General features: G+C 48.2%; 1 protein-coding gene across 11 annotated transcripts in view; it reads left to right on the top strand.

Moving 5' to 3' along the window:
* The window catches only part of PTK2 (protein tyrosine kinase 2), a 449,027-nt gene that overhangs the window by 170,246 nt on the left and 258,799 nt on the right, over window positions 1–19,982 (top strand). For 10 of the 11 annotated variants that reach the window (XM_063921189.1, XM_063921188.1, XM_063921184.1 and 7 more), the window contains 2 exons: window positions 8,083–8,309; window positions 14,940–15,106. In XM_063921189.1, coding sequence (XP_063777259.1) covers window positions 8,115–8,309; window positions 14,940–15,106 — 362 coding nt within the window. In that variant the 5' untranslated portion in view covers window positions 8,083–8,114. Of the gene's footprint in view, window positions 1–8,082; window positions 8,310–14,939; window positions 15,111–19,982 lie in introns of those variants that run through there. The other variant, XM_063921191.1, reaches the window with a different exon arrangement.

The raw sequence follows: 19,982 nt of genomic DNA, 5'->3' as shown, positions 1-19,982 counted from the left end.
GTTCCACGTGCTGCAAGGTGCAATTTGACACTAATAAAACATATACAACTCATGTTCACTTTCATGTGTCAACCATTTAACCTTTTGACCCCGTTGACCTTTTGACTGTCGACCATAACCCAGTTAAAGGGACAAGCAGCAGACCTGTACCTGGTGAGGACGTCTTGCTAAAGGACTTATTTGGGCTCTTGCCACCACCAATCGGTAATATATGTCTAATCCTGGCAGGAATACCCGGATTGAATTTTAATATCCATTCCTATACCCAAAGTCCCTCCACTCCAGGCTGTCCATCCACCTAATAGGGACTCTGGCCTTAATCTGGTTTGTTAGCAAAACAAAAGAGCACACTGATGGGCAAAACCATGTGCAGTGCAGGTAGGGCAGATGTAACATGTGCAGAGAGAGTTAGATTTGGGTGGGGTGTTCAAACTGAAATCTAAATTGCAGTGTAAAATAAAGCAGCCAGTATTTACCCTGCACAGAAATAATATAACCGACCCAAATCTAACTCTCTCTGCACATGTTACATCTGCCCCACCTGCACTGCAGCATGGTTTTGCCCATTAGTGTGCTTTTTTTGGTTTGCTAACAAACATGAATAACCCCCAATATTCTCATATTGGTGACATTTTATCTGGCTGTGATTATGGCGGTTCAGCTGCATATACCAAGTGTATAATGATTGTTATGTATTTAATGTAGATTTGATATTAAATGTGTTTTAACTTCTGTCCACAAGCCATACTCATTATTCATTTACTTTTCTGGAATACTCCTTTAGCGCTGCGATCTAACGTTAGCCATACTTGCCTACCTGACCCTCTCCATGAGGGAGAAAATGCTCTGTTCCTGGACTTTCCTGGTAATGTATGATTGCCATCACCTGTGGTGAAACATCTTTCTTATCAATTAACTGACTCACCACAGGTGATGGCAATCATACATTACCAGGAAAGCCCAGGAACAGAGCATTTTCTCCCTCATGGAGAGGGTCAGGTAGGCAAGTATGACGTTAGCACATCGTGAATGAGGTGACCTTGGGGTCTATTTATGAAGCAGTGAAAAGAGTGGAGAAGTTGCCCATGGCAACCAATCGTCTGCTCTGTATGATTTGATAGTATGCATATTCTATGTGTTACTTCAATGCCGAATAGTTCTTCTCCACTGGTTCACTTCTCCACAGTTTTCACTGCTTCATGAATAGACCTCCTAGACTCATGATATCGTGAGTCCGCTAGCTGCCCGCAGGGGATTGAAGGGGTATTACATGTGATACCTTGTTTAAGATTATGGACAGTTTAAGACTGGATGCCTCTGACCTCCCCTATACACCCCTGTCTGGTAGTAAGTTGGCCTATGTGAGTCTGCCGCTTCCCTCCCCTGTCTGGTAGTAAGTTGGCCTATGTGAGTCTGCCGCTTCCCTCCACTGTCCCCCCTGTCTGGTAGTAAGTTGGCCTTTGTGAGTCTGCCGCTTCCCTCCCCTGTCTGGTAGTAAGTTGGCCTATGTGAGTCTGCCGCTTCCCTCCACTGTCCCCCCTGTCTGGTAGTAAGTTGGCCTTTGTGAGTCTGCCGCTTCCCTCCCCTGTCTGGTAGTAAGTTGGCCTATGTGAGTCTGCCGCTTCCCTCCCCTATCTCCATTGCTATTTCATTAAGTTCCTATAGTACAACATGGGAGTACCACCATTTGCCTTCCTACTGATCTGACGTTGTGCACATTTTACTAGTTGTATGTGTGTCTGATGTCTGCGTGCCAGACCCTCACTGAGCCAGAGGTGGTGACCAGCAGCCGTGGCCGGTATAGCTATGCGTTACGTGCTGCCGTCCTCTCCATCTGAGCCATCAATCAGCTGGAATGTGCTAATTCATGTTTTTACATGCCTGGGACTGCTGAAAGCGAAAGCAGCTGCTTATAGAAAGGTCTGTGCAGTAGCTGCTGTGATACAGTGTAACCACATAGCAATAGCCGGATGAGTGTGGGGATACAGTGACACAGCAGGCGCTGACCCGGGTCACAGGATGTCTCCCTGCCCTGTTCCTTACACTGGATACAGATAGGGTGACTCATCATGTAACATTGTGTGGGTGTTGTCAGCCTGCGCTGTAACTGCTGACTCTCAGCAGCTGTGGAGCAGGAAGCGTGTGTTCCTTGGCTTGCAGAGGATGCTGGGAGTTGTAGTCCTCTCAGTTATTTCCACTAGCTTTAGTTATATTACCTTACAGAGACTGTTGTTGCTGCTTTATTGCCTGGTTGCCTTGCTCTTGTGCAGAATTATCCTGAGTGCAGCTACACCGCCAGGCTGGGATGTGTAGTTCCACAGCAGCTGGAGTGTCAGAGGTTGCCTACCCCTGCTCTGAAATTGGCTGAACTCAAACTTGTAGCCAGACAGGTCATCACTGTATTCATAAAAGCACAGAGTATTTCAGGAGATGCATGTATTGGCCTGGTGGGATGCAGCGACTTTCTTAACCCGATTCCACCAGCATGCAGGGCAGGGACAGGGTCCTGATACGAGGCAGGGAGTGGACACTTGGAACGATTGTACATGTGTATTCCAGGATAGCCCAGCTGCCCTATGTAACGTTGCTATTTTCTCAGTTCTGGTTACTTTTAAATATACGGTATCAGCAGCAAATGTTGGTTCCGTTGGTTTTGCAGGCTGAGATGCTGCGGTGAGCGAGCTATACCGCCTCACTACAGAACTAGGCCAGGCCCCAGCAGAGGTAATCATTGTGAAAGGATAATGAGGCCTTTTCTTTCCTCCCCAGGAAATATTTCTGTTTCCCAGTGGAAGGTGCCTAATTGTTTTAATCAGTCGGAATTCATTACTCTTGTGCAGACAATCTTCCTGCGATGCGGCAGAAACAGACTCGAGGTTATGGAGTGACCTTTCCATCACTCGCGGAGTACATTTATCAGACTGTTCTTATGTAGGCGAAGGTCATCTGTCTGCAGAGTGTAAAACACAGTGAATATTTGTTTTTATATGCATATAAAAAAAAAAGAAGCCTGCTCCCTTATGGTGGAAATGAAGCACTTGCGAACTCATTTTTTAGTCCTATAGTTTGAACAGGTGATCATGATGACCTAGCCTAGGTGGTTGACACTCGCATCCCTTTGGCTTCCTCTGAGTTGACATCTTGATGACAAACCTTTGTTAGCTTTCATCATTTACATATATAACACCCACACACACACCCCCCCCCCCCCCCCCCCCCCCCCCCCCCCCCCCCCCCCTGAACTATGGAGACTGGAAAAAAAAAATGTTCTGGCATCACACAAAAACGACTAATTTGGATGGCGTTTTTACTGTTGTATAGCATAGTGACCTATGACGAAACTGAGGTATGTATGATCTCGATGTGACATCAGGGAGAGGCGCAATAAAGGAAAAACAGACTCTTGACCGGCGGCGCACTGAAAGTTGGTGTTCCGATCAAGCTTCTGCGGAACTTGACTCCGCAAAAGTTATGCAATGGAACCAGACTAAAAGTGACTGCTCTGCAGAAGAACCTAATTGAGGCAGAGATTCTAACGGGATGTGGCGCAGGTGAGTGTGTTTATACCACACATATACCCCTAATCCCCAACAATTTTCTTTTTCAATTCAAGCGCAGTTTCATGTAAGCGTCTGCTTCGCTATGATGATCAACAAGTCGCAGAGGCAAACACTCAGGGTTGCAGGCGTAGATCTCAGGACCAGCTGTTTCTCCCATGGGCAGCTTTACGTGGCTTGCTCACGAGTTAGTAGCACCAAGCATCTTTGTCTGTTAATCCTTGAAGGAAAAACTGCAAATATTATTTACAAAGAAATTGTGTGCTCAATGTGTACAATAGAACATATATATCACAATATTAGATGTTGCTGTCTTTGTTATTGCTCAGCGGAACTAATTTTACAGATCTCCACACAAGCGAAGCCGCGGGCAAACACTGGTATCCTATATAATGCTTGTAGCTACATTTAGGCTGAAAGCACTTTATTTCATCCATAAGGCAGCAGATAGATGATCAAACTGGAGATGCAAATAATTATGATGGCTGTCACTATTAGCGTTCCGTCAGCCTCTACCAATGCTGTGGTGTAACGCAATCTTGCAACCTTACGGTCACACTTTAACCACAACATTTAGGGGGTCATTCAGATTTGATCCCTGGGCTATGTTTTTTGCTGTCTTGCGTTCAGATAGTCGCCGCCTGCAGCGGGAGTGTACTATCAACGTGCAAGTGTGCGATGCTACAGTTTGTGTTAGTAGAGCTGCTAAAAATCAGTGTGTGCAGTCTCTGCGCAGCCCAGGATTTACTACTCCAGTGCGATTGATTCCTGCTAATCGGGGCCGGAGCTGACGTCAGACTCCCTCCCTGAAAACGCTCGAGTCCGCCTGCGTTTTTTTCCGGACACTCCCGGAAAACGGTTAGTTACCACCCTCAGTTGGCCCCCTCCTGTCAATCACCTTACGAACGCCTGTGTGATCGGATTTTTCGCACCATCCCGTCGCTGACCGGGCGATACCCATTGTAGCTGACCGACGCACGTGCGCATTGCGGCTCAGACGCATGCGCCGTTAGGATCTGATCGCCCGCTGTACGAAAATGCCCGGCAGCAATCCGATCTGAATCGCCCCCTTAGGCTGGAGATGACGTAGAGTTGTCACAGGGATCGTTAATCCCTACAGCTCAAGTCGTGTATTAAAGAAATCTTTCAGAGCGTTTTGCTTATAAATACAGTGGAGTTCCAGATGTCCCGTAACCTAAGCGACAGCGGGCGCTAGCTGGCATTAACGGGGCATAGTCATAGATCACTGCGTTCAGAGGCTTCAGCTCTCACAAAGCACAGTGTGTATTTTGGCTTTACCTGACAGCCTCCTATATTTATATCCCTCTAATCGCCGCGGTTAGTGTGTGCACCACAATTACGCGTTTAACTCTTTCTCTGGCTGCGTTGTGTGGCAGTGACGGAGTTACGTATGACTGTGTTTCCGAGCTGTGGTCCTGAGACTGTTGTTCTTCGGATTGTATTGTCAGCAATAGAAGGCTTTCCTGAGAACTTTCATTCTAGAAATGCTATTTACATTTAGGAAAATATAAAAAAAATAAAAAATAAAATGCTGGGATGCGTAGTTCCAGAGCGTGTGGGGGGTGGTGGGGGGATATGGCGGGGCCGCATGTCCTATACCCCTCTGGTCTAGTGTGTGGAAGCACTGTGTCAGGCTGGTGGTTATCTTTCTATAAAGCACTAATAGGGGCATGTGAGCCCATTTGTCCGTCTTCACTTACTAAGAGGTTGGTGGATGATGCACAAGTATAGCTGCAAGCTGGAAATGTATTCAGTGTCAGTAACTTAGCTGTACTCGTATGGGGGGCCTTGTGCTGCAGGAGAGACCACGTATCAAAGTAGGGTCTGAAATCTGAACCGGGAGAACGTGGCAATGCTTTCCCGGGGACCAACTACTGGGCTCACCTCCTTAAAGAGATTTCACCCACTTTTTTACACTACGTCAATCCATGTTTTATTAATGAAGCGAGTAATATCAGTGTATAATCTGTCTAGCTTTACCATCAGTCCCACCGCCTTTCTGAAACATTGCTACCTTTAGGACATTGTTTCGGCCAAATCGGGGTCGATTCAATTCACTGACAGTTGAATAGCGCCGGGAATTAGCTCCCGGCGCTATTAAATACAGCGCCAAGTGACACTCAATTGTCGGGAATTCTTCTCTCATCCCCGGGGGATGAGAGAGGAAATCCGACAAAAGTACTTCCGCGCGGCCGGCTTGAGGCTGATTCTGACGGGAAGTTAAGTCGGACAATGCCCGCTCTCCCGACAGATCAACCTGTTAACTCGGGAGAACGGGCATTCGCCGACTTAACTTGAGCTGAATTGAATAGCGCCGGGAACTAATTCCCGGCGCTATTAAGCTGTTGGAGAGTTGAATCGACCCCATTGGGAGAAGTACAGAAACATTGACCAGCTTGCGGTCTCCTAGACTCCATAAATCCTGTAGACAGATCGGCTGATCATATACATGATACACTAATAGTGAAGCCATAGCCAACCTAACTGACATGTCGTGCTTTAGCGTTTAAGCCTTTTGTATACATCAATACCTTTACAGCCATTGTCCAGATCAAGCCTGACCAACCCATGTCTCTTCAGCTGTTGTGAAACTACACATCCCAGAATGCCCTGCCACAGTTTTGCTATTTGGGAATGCTGGGATGTGTAGTTACACAACAGCTGGAGAGCCACTAATTGGCCAGGCCTGGTCAGGATTTTTTTTTTTTTTTTTAGTTTTAAGTAGGAATTTTCCTAATGCATCTTCCTTGATAATCAAGTTGCAGTTAATAGTTCATTATACGGTCATTAATCGTATGTGGGATGTTTAATTTTTGGGATTAGTTGTCCTGCGGTGTAGGCATCAATGGAAGTCTTTTGTAATAACTATAATGACGGATATGTATTAAAAACAAGTATAATTACAGGAAGAAGGTTTAGTGGTTACAACATGTATATTGAGCAGGGCAATATTGGACTTGTAGTTCCCCTAGCAGGTGTGTTTCCTTAGTAACATTTTCCAGGTGACTCTCGGCACCCGTGTGGTGAAGCGGCTGGCGGAGCAGGAGTTAAATAGGTGTTGTGTAGCCAGCACTTGGCTGAACAGTTCCGTCCCTGTGTATAAACCCAACCTTACAGGGTGTGTACTCCCCACAAATTCCTCTAACAAGGTTCCTCTTCCTGGTCTGGATGTAACCCTGATGCCTCTCTAATCTGCTCCGCTTAGACGTTTTTATCCATCCTGAGACCAGGGTTTAAAAATACTTCAGGGCAAAGTGTGAGGACAAATTCCCCCATTGCATAATGTCACCATGAGTCTCGGAGATTGCAGGTTGTGGATGTGTCACCAAGGAAGGACGTCACCTGCACACGATGTGACTGGACGGGCTCTAAGCTCCAGCTTGTCTCTTTAATATCCTATGCGGAATAAATCCCAGAGATTAACTCTTTCCAGGGAGCGACGTTCCTGTTGGTTTCACGCTGAACCTCTGTCTCTGTTATTGACTGACTTCTAGTCTCTGCTATGTGTAAATGTGTTTCATGGCTCTTACTATGAGCACTTACTGGGTAACGCTAGCCATGAGTAACAATGGACGTAGTAGTAAGTGTGGAACTGTGGGTAGAGTCTAGTTTGTGCAATCCGCTGCCTTCCCTCCAGGTCAGACCCAATCACTTTAAAATTGTCAAGACTGGTTGTCGATGCCCCTCCCCTTTTGGTGTGCCTACTGAACGATAGAAAAACTTATTAAGAACCATTGCTTTAAGGCGAAACAGCCCAGGGCTTAAAAGAATAGCGTAAAGCTACAGCAGGGACGCGCGTGACAGATTTACCAACAAAAGATTAAGTCCGACAACCACCAAAATGTTCTCGATAGCACCAGATGTGGAGTACGCACGCCGCACAATAATTGCTTCATTTCAGCCGATCACCTGGACCGCAAATCGTCCACTGTTTTTATATATAGGGTCGGGTTGATCTCGGCGCACACTGCTAATTTTGTACGATGCCTTGCCTATGGGGCCGACATAGCATCACACGCTATCGGTTACTGATCCGACGGGTTATCCACTGACCCATGTGCAGAACACACTAAATAATTCTTAGGCCAATGACCCAATATCTGACGGGTTGTCCCGAGAATTGTATAGTGTATACCCAGCATAATAAGCTACGTGTTTGTAGGCTTTATTTCTCAGTCCTCCATAGGGGACACTGGGATCAGGTTACGCTGGGGTATAGCTTCAAGGCCACTGACCGTTGTCTACAGACATATCATTGACTGTGACCCTTTGACACCTTTTCTCAGCAGTCTTTTAGGTGGAATTAGGCCCCAGGTTTATGCCCCATGCAGCAGTAGGAATGTCAGTAAGTCCTGAAACGGGTATGACTAGTTATTGCGAGTGATGCACAGTGCTGGATTGATCATCCATCCCATGGCGAGTAATATTACGTGTCCGTTTCCCTCCCTTGACTCGTTGTTTTAGTCTGGTGTCTCCTGTGATGACCCTGGGTTTTCTGTTGCAGAATATGACAGACACCTAGCATCCAGCAAGACTATGGCCGCGGCTTACCTGGATCCGAACCTGAACCACACTCCTAACTCCAACGCAAAGTCCCGCCTGAGCACCGGCATGGAGAGGTCACCGGGGGCCATCGAAAGAGTGTTAAAAGTCTTCCATTACTTTGAAAGCAACAGTGAGCCAGCGACGTGGGCCAGCAATATCCGTCATGGGGATGCCACCGATGTCAGGGTAAGCACCACTGCTATATAAGGACCTTCTCGTAGCTCAAAACGTTGTCTTCCGGGTGATATTATAGATATGACTGAAGTGTTTATATGTAAATAAATGTGTCACCTGACCAATCCCTTTGCTAGAAGTGTACATGCTGGGTTATGGGGTATGGTGGTGGAGCTTCTTTGTCTTGCATCACTTGGGAGGAGGAGTGAGAGGCGGGGCATAGATGACTGACGCTCCGTAGATGTAGGTGATTGGTTGAGTGGATTTAAACACAATGTTTTATTATAGAGGATGGGAGACCTGCACCATAGTCTCTTATTTCTTATAAAAGATGTGTATCTTCTCTCCTTGGTAACAGTATATTTCTGGAACACATTATTAATCAGACTTGGGTTGTATACATAAATGACCCTATCATCAGAAGTGTTTCCTGGGAAAGGACCTTTCCCCTTCCTTTTTGAAGGACTGCAGAGTCCATTGATAAACCGCAGTGACCCCCTGCAGCCACGACCCAGACACTAAAAGGGGCCGAGCATAACTATTTATTCAGTAGTTATTAATGTCTTGAATTTCCTGTGAGCGTCCCGTAGACTGCAGCTCCGGAGTGCGTTCTCCGTACACCAAACGGCTGCAGCTGAATTACTAATATATCCTCCAGAATAGCGCCCTGGCTGTGTACACCTACCATGCTCTATCAGGAATAGAACGCTGTGCTTTAAATGTGAAGCATCTCTGACTGCACACTAAAGGTTTGCTCATATTTATTATTATTATTACTCTTATGTCTCTTTCATCCACTAGGGGACACTGGAAGGATTACACTGGGGCATAGAGGCTTGATTAGTGGGAGCTGGCACTGGCTTTTTAGCCCTAATCTCTCTGTTAATGCTGTTTACAAAGTTGTAGCCATTATATATATAATATTTTATGCCGTAGCAATCCCCATTTCTCTATCGTCCTAGTGGATGCTGGGGTTCCTGAAAGGACCATGGGGAATAGCGGCTCCGCAGGAGACAGGGCACAAAAAGTAAAGCTTTTCCAGATCAGGTGGTGTGCACTGGCTCCTCCCCCTATGACCCTCCTCCAGACTCCAGTTAGATTTTTGTGCCCGGCCGAGAAGGGTGCAATTCTAGGTGGCTCTCATAAAGAGCTGCTTAGAGAAAGTTTAGCTTAGGTTTTTTATTTTACAGTGATTCCTGCTGGCAACAGGATCACTGCAACGAGGGACAGAGGGGAGAAGAAGTGAACTCACCTGCGTGCAGGATGGATTGGCTTCTTGGCTACTGGACATCAGCTCCAGAGGGACGATCACAGGTACAGCCTGGATGGTCACCGGAGCCGCGCCGCCGGCCCCCTTGCAGATGCTGAAGTAAGAAGAGGTCCAGAATCGGCGGCTGAAGACTCCTGCAGTCTTCTAAAGGTAGCGCACAGCACTGCAGCTGTGCGCCATTTTCCTCTCAGCACACTTCACACGCAGTCACTGAGGGTGCAGGGCGCTGGGGGGGGGCGCCCTGGGAGGCAAATGAAAACCTATTAAAAGGCTAAAAATACCTCACATATAGCCCCCAGAGGCTATATGGAGATATTTAACCCCTGCCTGGATTCACAAAATAGCGGGAGACGAGCCCGCCGGAAAAGGGGCGGGGCCTATCTCCTCAGCACACGGCGCCATTTCCTCTCACAGCTCCGCTGGTCAGGACGGCTCCCAGGTCTCTCCCCTGCACTGCACTACAGAAACAGGGTAAAACAGAGAGGGGGGGCAAATTTAATGGCAATATTTTGATATATATAAAGCAGCTATAAGGGAGCACTTATTATAAGGCTATCCCTGTCATATATAGCGCTTTTTTGGTGTGTGCTGGCAGACTCTCCCTCTGTCTCCCCAAAGGGCTAGTGGGTCCTGTCTTCGTGTAGAGCATTCCCTGTGTGTCTGCTGTGTGTCGGTACGTGTGTGTCGACATGTATGAGGACGATATTGGTGTGGAGGCGGAGCAATTGCCAAATATGGGGATGTCACCTCCTAGGGGGTCGACACCAGAATGGATGCCTTTATTTGTGGAATTACGGGATAGCGTCAACTCGCTTAAGCAGTCGTTTGACGACATGAGGCGGCCGGACAATCAATTAGTGCCTGTCCAGGCGCCTCAAACACCGTCAGGGGCTGTGAAACGCCCTTTGCCTCAGTCGGTCGACACAGACCCAGACACAGGCACTGATTCCAGTGGTGACGGTGACGAATCAACCGTATTTTCCAGTAGGGCCACACGTTATATGATTTTGGCAATGAAAGAGGCGTTACATTTAGCTGATACTACAGGTACCACTAAACAGGGTATTATGTGGGGTGTGAAAAAACTACCTATAGTTTTTCCTGAATCAGAAGAATTAAATGACGTGTGTGATGAAGCGTGGGTTGCCCCTGATAAAAAGCTGATAATTTCAAAGAAATTATTGGCATTATACCCTTTCCCGCCAGAGGTTAGGGAGCGCTGGGAAACACCTCCTAGGGTGGACAAGGCGCTAACACGCTTATCTAAACAAGTGGCGTTACCCTCTCCTGAGACGGCCGCACTTAAAGATCCAGCAGATAGGAGGATGGAAAATATCCAAAAAAGTATATACACACATGCAGGTGTTATACTACGACCAGCTATAGCGACTGCCTGGATGTGCAGTGCTGGGGTAGTTTGGTCAGAGTCCCTGATTGAAAATATTGATACCCTGGACAGGGACAATATTTTACTGTCGTTAGAACAAATAAAGGATGCATTTCTTTATATGCGTGATGCACAGAGGGATATCTGCACACTGGCATCACGGGTAAGTGCTATGTCCATTTCGGCCAGAAGAGCTTTATGGACGCGACAGTGGACAGGCGATGCGGATTCAAAACGGCATATGGAAGTTTTGCCGTATAAAGGGGAGGAGTTATTTGGAGTCGGTCTATCAGATTTGGTGGCCACGGCCACAGCCGGGAAATCCACCTTTCTACCTCAAGTCACTCCCCAACAGAAAAAGGCACCGACTTTTCAACCGCAGCCCTTTCGTTCCTTTAAAAATAAGAGAGCAAAGGGCTATTCATATCTGCCACGAGGCAGAGGTCGAGGGAAGAGACAGCAACAGGCAGCTCCTTCCCAGGAACAGAAGCCCTCCCCGGCTTCTACAAAAGCCTCAGCATGACGCTGGGGCTTCTCAAGCGGACTCGGGGACTGTGGGCGGTCGTCTCAAAAATTACAGCGCGCAGTGGGCTCACTCGCAGGTAGATCCCTGGATCCTGCAGATAATATCTCAGGGGTACAGGTTGGAATTAGAGACAGATCCACCTCGCCGTTTCCTGAAGTCTGCTTTACCAACGTCCCCCTCCGAAAGGGAGACGGTTTTGGAAGCCATTCACAAGCTGTACTCTCAGCAGGTGATAGTCAAGGTACCTCTTCTACAACAAGGGAAGGGGTATTATTCCACTCTATTTGTGGTACCGAAGCCGGATGGCTCGGTAAGGCCTATTCTAAATCTGAAGTCCTTGAACCTGTACATAAAGAAGTTCAAGTTCAAGATGGAGTCACTCAGAGCAGTGATAGCGAACCTGGAAGAAGGGGACTTTATGGTATCCTTGGACATCAAGGATGCGTATCTCCACGTTCCAATTTACCCCTCACACCAGGGGTACCTCAGGTTCGTTGTACAAAACTGTCACTATCAGTTTCAGACGCTGCCGTTTGGTTTGTCCACGGCACCTCGGGTCTTTACAAAGGTAATGGCCGAGATGATGATTCTTCTTCGAAGAAAAGGCGTATTAATTATCCCATACTTGGACGATCTCCTAATAAGGGCAAGGTCCAGAGAACAGCTAGAGATGGGATTAGCACTATCTCAAGAGGTGCTAAAGCAGCACGGATGGATTCTGAATATTCCAAAATCCCAATTAATGCCGACAACTCGTCTGCTGTTCCTAGGGATGATTCTGGACACGGTTCAGAAAAAGGTTTTTCTTCCCGAGGAAAAAGCCAAGGAGTTATCCGACCTGGTCAGGAACCTCCTAAAACCAGGAAAGGTGTCTGTACATCAATGCACAAGAGTCCTGGGAAAAATGGTGGCTTCTTACGAAGCAATTCCATTCGGCAGATTCCATGCAAGAATTTTCCAAAGGGATCTGTTGGACAAATGGTCAGGGTCGCATCTTCAGATGCACCTGCGGATAACCCTGTCTCCAAGGACAAGGGTATCTCTTCTGTGGTGGTTGCAGAGGGCTCATCTATTGGAGGGCCGCAGATTCGGCATACAGGATTGGATCCTGGTGACCACGGACGCCAGCCTGAGAGGCTGGGGAGCAGTCACACAAGGAAGAAACTTCCAGGGAGTGTGGTCGAGCCTGGAAAAGTCTCTTCACATAAACATTCTGGAACTAAGAGCAATCTACAATGCTCTAAGCCAGGCGGAACCTCTGCTTCAAGGAAGACCGGTGTTGATCCAGTCGGACAACATCACGGCAGTCGCCCATGTAAACAGACAGGGCGGCACAAGAAGCAGGAGTGCAATGGCAGAAGCTGCCAGGATCCTTCGCTGGGCGGAGAATCACGTGATAGCACTGTCAGCAGTGTTCATCCCGGGCGTGGACAACTGGGAAGCAGACTTCCTCAGCAGACACGATCTTCACCCGGGAGAGTGGGGACTTCATCCAGAAGTTTTCCACATGCTAATAAACCGTTGGGAAAGACCAATGGTGGACATGATGGCGTCTCGCCTCAACAAAAAACTGGACAGGTATTGCGCCAGGTCAAGAGATCCGCAGGCAATAGCTGTGGACGCGCTGGTAACACCTTGGGTGTACCAGTCGGTGTATGTGTTTCCTCCTCTGCCTCTCATACCAAAGGTATTGAGAATCATACGGCAAAGCGGAGTAAGAACGATACTAGTGGCTCCGGATTGGCCAAGAAGGTCTTGGTACCCGGAACTTCAAGAGATGGTCACGGACGATCCGTGGCCTCTACCTCTGAGAAGGGACCTGCTTCAACAGGGTCCCTGCCTCTTTCAAGACTTACCGCGGCTGCGTTTGACGGCATGGCGGTTGAACGCCAGATCCTAAAAGGAAAAGGCATTCCAGAAGAAGTCATTCCTACCTTGATTAAGGCAAGAAAGGAAGTCACCGCGAAGCATTATCACCGCATTTGGCGGAAATATGTTGCGTGGTGCGAGGATCGGAGTACTCCGACGGAGGAATTTCAACTGGGTCGTTTCCTACATTTCCTGCAATCAGGATTGTCTATGGGTCTCAAATTGGGATCTATTAAGGTTCAAATTTCGGCCCTGTCAATATTCTTCCAAAAAGAATTGGCCTCAGTCCCTGAGGTCCAGACTTTTGTCAAAGGAGTACTGCATATACAGCCTCCTGTGGTGCCTCCGGTGGCACCGTGGGATATAAATGTAGTTTTAGATTTCCTCAAATCCCATTGGTTTGAACCACTAAAAAATGTGGATTTGAAATATCTCACATGGAAAGTGACTATGTTACTGGCCCTGGCTTCCGCCAGGAGAGTATCTGAACTGGCGGCTTTATCTTATAAAAGCCCTTATTTAATTTTCCATTCGGATAGGGCAGAGCTGCGGACGCGTCCGCATTTTCTCCCTAAGGTGGTATCAGCGTTTCACCTGAACCAGCCTATTGTAGTGCCTGCGGCTACAAGCGACTTGGAGGACTCCAAGTTGTTGGACGTTGTCAGAGCTTTAAAAATATACATTTCAAGGACGGCTGGAGTCAGAAAATCTGACTCGCTGTTTATACTGTATGCACCCAACAAGTTGGGTGCGCCTGCTTCTAAGCAGTCGATTGCTCGTTGGATTTGTAACACAATTCAACTTGCACATTCTGTGGCAGGCCTGCCACAGCCTAAATCTGTTAAGGCCCATTCCACAAGGAAGGTGGGCTCATCTTGGGCGGCTGCCCGAGGGGTCTCGGCATTACAACTCTGCCGAGCAGCTACGTGGTCAGGGGAGAACACGTTTGTAAAATTCTACAAATTTGATACCCTGGCAAAAGAGGACCTGGAGTTCTCTCATTCGGTGCTGCAGAGTCATCCGCACTCTCCCGCCCGTTTGGGAGCTTTGGTATAATCCCCATGGTCCTTTCAGGAACCCCAGCATCCACTAGGACGATAGAGAAAATAAGAATTTACTTACCGATAATTCTATTTCTCGGAGTCCGTAGTGGATGCTGGGCGCCCATCCCAAGTGCGGATTATCTGCAATACTTGTACATAGTTATTGTTAACTAATTCGGGTTATTGTTTAGGGAGCCATCTTTCAGAGGCTCCTCTGTTATCATACTGTTAACTGGGTTTAGATCACAAGTTGTACGGTGTGATTGGTGTGGCTGGTATGAGTCTTACCCGGGATTCAAAATCCTCCCTTATTGTGTACGCTCGTCCGGGCACAGTACCTAACTGGAGTCTGGAGGAGGGTCATAGGGGTAGGAGCCAGTGCACACCACCTGATCTGGAAAAGCTTTACTTTTTGTGCCCTGTCTCCTGCGGAGCCGCTATTCCCCATGGTCCTTTCAGGAACCCCAGCATCCACTACGGACTCCGAGAAATAGAATTATCGGTAAGTAAATTCTTATTATTACATCCAATGATTTATTTATTCCAGGGTATAATCCAGAAGATTGTGGACAGTCACAAAGTAAAATGTGTCTCCTCGTATGGATTACGTCTCAGTCACTTGCGCTCCGAGGAGGTCCATTGGCTGCATCTGGATATGGGAGTGTCTCACGTCCGAGAGAAGTATGAGCAGGCTCATCCGCCTGAGGAGTGGAAGTAAGTGTTAGCTCTTCCGGTCTGGGATTTAACGCGGCACAAATTATGTTTCACAAGTGTTGCACGGATAGTTATTTTGTATTGTTTCAAATATCAATCCGATAGCGGAGGTCCACCGATGCCCTTTATCTCAGTTCTGGTCACTGGGCCTGGTTCAGAGCTGGGCGTACATACATTCACAGGCTCAAATGTGTATGCCGCGGCTGTGCGGATTTCTACAAATGTCCCGGCCGCTTGGATTGTGTACTGAGAAGCCCACTGGCGTCTTTGCAGATCCCAGCGGCTACATACGATATATATAAGCACGACTTTGACGCATGTGCAGAACCCCAATAATAGGATGGTTTGCGTCTGGATCAGGCACACTGACTGGAGGTAGAACAGCATCTGAGATTGGACATGGGGGGGGTCATTCCGAGTTGATCGTAGCTGTGCTAAATTTAGCACAGCTACGATCTTTTTCCCTGACATGCAGGTGGACGCCCAGCACAGGGCTAGTCCGCCCCGCATGTCAGTGTCCCCCCTCGCAGAAGTGCAGCTTAAGCGTGCTGGCCGGGAGCTACTCATCACACCCCGGGCCGCGGCGTCTGTGTGTGATGTCACGCAGTCGCTGCGGCCCGCCCCCGTTTGGTCCGGGCACGCCTGCGTTGGCCGGACCAATATACGAAATGGCGGCCTAACGCCGCCGTTCCACCCCCTCTTGCCCAGCGATCGCCTCTGCCTGTCGATCAGGCAGAGGCGATCGTATCCCTGCTACGGCCTTCGGCCGTCTGGCATGCGCCGGCGCACTACGGCGCCGGCGCAGTAGGGACCCGTTCGCTCTGCTGCGTTAAAATGCAGCGAGCGAACGGGTCAGAATGACCCCCATGGATGTTTCATATTAACGCCCGTGCCTGTTCAGTGAACAACTCATTTCTCAGCCTACTGATTACACCGATACTCTAGAACAAAATCCATTCCATGTGATTGAGGTTTAATCTGGAGGGTATTATCAGTATTCGCATTCCGCCTGGTGTAAAGCTCTGCGTTTTCTTGTTTTATGTTGAACGAATCCTCCCCCAACACATTTATCTGTTCTCCACAAGTCACCGCTCCCAGGGAGGAAAGCGAGTGTTCAGCGGATAGAGCTACAGTCCCGTCCTCGCTGTAATTAATTTGATCTGGAATCGCAATATTTCATTTTAATTAATGCCTTTGTTTTTATGGCAAGCCGAGTTGCGGTAGGGGGTTTATAAAATATTAATATTCAGTGCGCCGGCAGCTGGCGCTGATTCTGTGATTGTACAAATAAATCCACTTTCTGATCATTTTATTTATGCCTGTTGCGGAGTGAGAAACTCATTTAGTTCTAATATAAACTGATGTGAGATTTATATCAAAGCTTTTGTCACCGTGTCTTTATGCCGTACTGCGTGCTGTATCGTTTCCGCCTTATGTCGCTGGCGCAGTCGCATGCTGCATTCGTAGAGCAACAAAAACGTTTCACAGCGTTTGCGTTCCATTATAGAAATGGATGCAAAGGTGTAGCCTGTATCAGCCAATCAATGCGCTTAAGCGTTTCATTGCTGCGTTGGGAAAAAAAAACGTTTGATCTGGTTGTTATTAGTGAGTCATGTGATTTAGATGGGTGGAGATCTGTGGACTGAAGACCTAGGGAAGGACGTACGAGTGTACAGCAGACCCAATAGAAAGTTTTCCGTTTTGGGCAGAGACCTCTGAATATTAACACGTTTGGGGCACTAATCTAAACTGGGCTTGGCAGTATATAGAGGGGGAGGAGCCAGCTACACTTTCTGAAAAAAAGTAAAGTGCAAGGCTCCAATTATACACTCATCTATACGCCATTGTCTATATGCTCCAGTGTCCCCTATGGAATCGGAGAAAGGGATTTATCGGTAAGTACCATAGTCCTATTTTCTCTTACGTCTTAGAGGATGCTGGGGACTCCGTAAGGACCATGGGGATAAATGGGCTCCGCAGGAGACATGGGCACTAAAAAGAACTTTAGATATGGGTGTGCACTGGCTCCTCCCTCTATGCCCCTCCTCCAGACCTCAGTTTGATACTGTGCCCAGAGGAGACTGGGTGCATTACAGGGAGCTCTCTTGCGTTTCCTGAAAGAAATAATTTTTGTTAGGTTTTTTATTTTCAGGGAGCACTGCTGGCAACAGGCTCCCTGCATCGAGGGACTGAGGAGAGAGAAGCAGACCTACTTAACTGCTAGGCTCTGCTTCTTAGGCTACTGGACACCATTACCTCCAGAGGGAGTCGGAACGCAGGTCTCTCCTAGCTGTTCGTCCCGGAGCCGCGCCACCGTCCTCCTCGCAGAGCCGGAAGATAGAAGCCGGGTGAGTATATGAAGAAAGAAGACTTCAAAGGTGGCAGAAGACTTCGGATCTTCACTGAGGTAATGCGCAGCGGTAACGCTGCGCGCCATTGCTCCCACACAACACACACACGGCAGGCACTGTAAGGGTGCAGGGCGCAGGGGGGGCGCCCTGGGCAGCAATTTAAACCTCTGGTCTGGCAAATCAGGACATATATGGGCTTTGCACGGTATATCTGAGATCCCCCGCCAGTTTTTCAAAGTAATCAAGCGGGACCGAAGCCTGCTGCTGAGGGAGCGGAGCTTGATCCTCAGCACTCACCAGCGCCATTTTCTCCACAGCACACCACTGAGAAGCTGGCTCCCCGGACTCTCCCCTGCTGAACACGGTGACAGAGGGTTTGGGTTGGACAAAGCAGAGTCCAGGGAATGTACAGGGAGTTTAGCCCTGCCTTTAACTATGTCATAGGGACCTTCTGGGTCTCAGAAGCGCCCACTATCCCAAATAGTAGACACTGATGACGACACGGATTCTGACTCCAGTGTTGACTACGATGATGCAAAGTTGCAGCCAAAATTGGCTAAAAGTATTCATTATATGATTATTGCTATAAAAGAGGTGTTGCATATCACGGATGAACCCTCTGTCCCTGACACGAAGGTGCACATGTACATGGAAAAGAAACCTGAGGTAACCTTTCCCCCATCTCATGAGCTGAACAAATTATTTGAAAGTGCTTGGGAATCTCCAGACAAGAAACTGCAGATTCCCAAAAGGATTCTAATGGCGTATACTTTCCCGACTAAGGACAGGATACGGTGGGAATCCTCCCCAAGGGTGGACAAAGCGTTGACACGCTTATCCAAAAAGGTAGCGCTGCCATCTCAAGATACAGCTACCCTCAAGGATCCTGCGGATCGCAGGCAGGAGACTACCTTGAAGTCTATTTACACACATACGGGTACCTTACTCAGACCGGCGATAGCGTCGGCTTGGGTTTGTAGCGCTGTAGCAGCGTGGACAGATACCTTATCTTCTGATATAGATACGCTGGATAAGGAGACCATTTTATTGACCCTGGGTCATATTAAGGATGCTGTCCTATATATGAGAGATGCTCAGAGAGACATTGGCCTACTGGGTTCCAGAGCCAACGCTATGGCGATTTCGGCTAGACGGGCCCTATGGACCCGACAATGGACGGGTTTTCCGACTCGAAGAGGCATATGGAGGTTTTACCTTACAAGGGTGAGGAATTGTTTGGGGAAGTTATCACGGACCTAGTTTCCACGGCTACGGCTGGTAAATCAACTTTTTTGCCTTATGTTTCCTCACAGCCTAAGAAAACGCCACATTATCAGATGCTGTCCTTTCGGTCGCATAAACCCAAGAGAGTGCGGGGATCTTCCTTTCTTGCCAGAGGTAAGTGCAAGGGGAAAAAGCTGCCAGCCACAGCTAGTTCCCAGGAGCAGAAGTCCTCCCCGGCCTCTACAAAATCCACCGCATGACGCTGGGGCTCCCCTGAGGGAGTCTGCCCCAGTGTGGGCACGTCTTCGACTTTTAGCCACGTCTGGGTTCACTCGCAGGTGGATCCCTGGGCAATAGAAATTATTTCCCAGGGTTACAAGCTGGAATTCGAAGAGGTGCCTCCTCGCCGGTTTTTCAAATCGGCCTTACCGGCTTCTCCCCCAGAGAGGGAGATAGTGTTAAATGCAATTCAAAAATTGTGTCTTCAACAAGTGGTGGTCAAAGTCCCCCTGCTGCAGCAGGGGTTGGGGTATTACTCAGCTCTGTTTGTAGTCCCGAAACCGGACGGTTCGGTCAGGCCCATTTTAAATTTAAAATCCTTAAACCTATACTTAAAAATGTTCAAGTTCAAGATGGAGTCGCTCAGAGCAGTCATCGCCAGCCTGGAAGGGGGGGGATTATATGGTGTCCCTGGACATAAGGGATGCATACCTTCATGTCCCCATATATCCGCCTCATCAGGCGTTCCTGAGGTTTGCTGTACAGGATTGTCATTGCCAATTTCAGATGTTGCCGTTTGGGCTTTCCACGGCCCCGAGGATTTTCACCAGGGTGATGGCGGAAATGATGGTGCTCCTGCACAAGCAGGGTGTCACATTTATCCCGTACTTGGACGATCTCCTAATAAAAGCGAGATCGAGAGAACAGTTGCTGAACAGTGTATCACTCTCCCTGAGGGTGTTGCAACAGCACGGCTGGATTCTCAATATCTTGAAGTTACAGTTGATTCCAACGACTCGTTTGCCTTTCTTAGGCATGATTCTGGATACAGACCAGAAAAGGGTTTATCTTCCGATGGAAAAGGCCCAAGAACTCATGTCTTTGGTCAGGGACCTATTGAAGCCAAAAAGGGTGTCAGTGCATCACTGCACTCGAGTTCTGGGAAAGATGGTGGCGACTTACGAGGCCATTCCATTCGGCAGGTTCCATGCGAGAACTTTTCAGTGGGACCTTCTGGACAAGTGGTCCGGGTCACATTTACAAATTCATCAGATGATCACCCTGTCCCCCAGGGCCAGGAT

The sequence above is a fragment of the Pseudophryne corroboree genome, chromosome 5, assembly GCF_028390025.1.
Source record: "Pseudophryne corroboree isolate aPseCor3 chromosome 5, aPseCor3.hap2, whole genome shotgun sequence".
Classification (NCBI taxonomy): domain Eukaryota; kingdom Metazoa; phylum Chordata; class Amphibia; order Anura; family Myobatrachidae; genus Pseudophryne; species Pseudophryne corroboree.
This window is presented reverse-complemented; position numbering and strand designations above follow the sequence as displayed.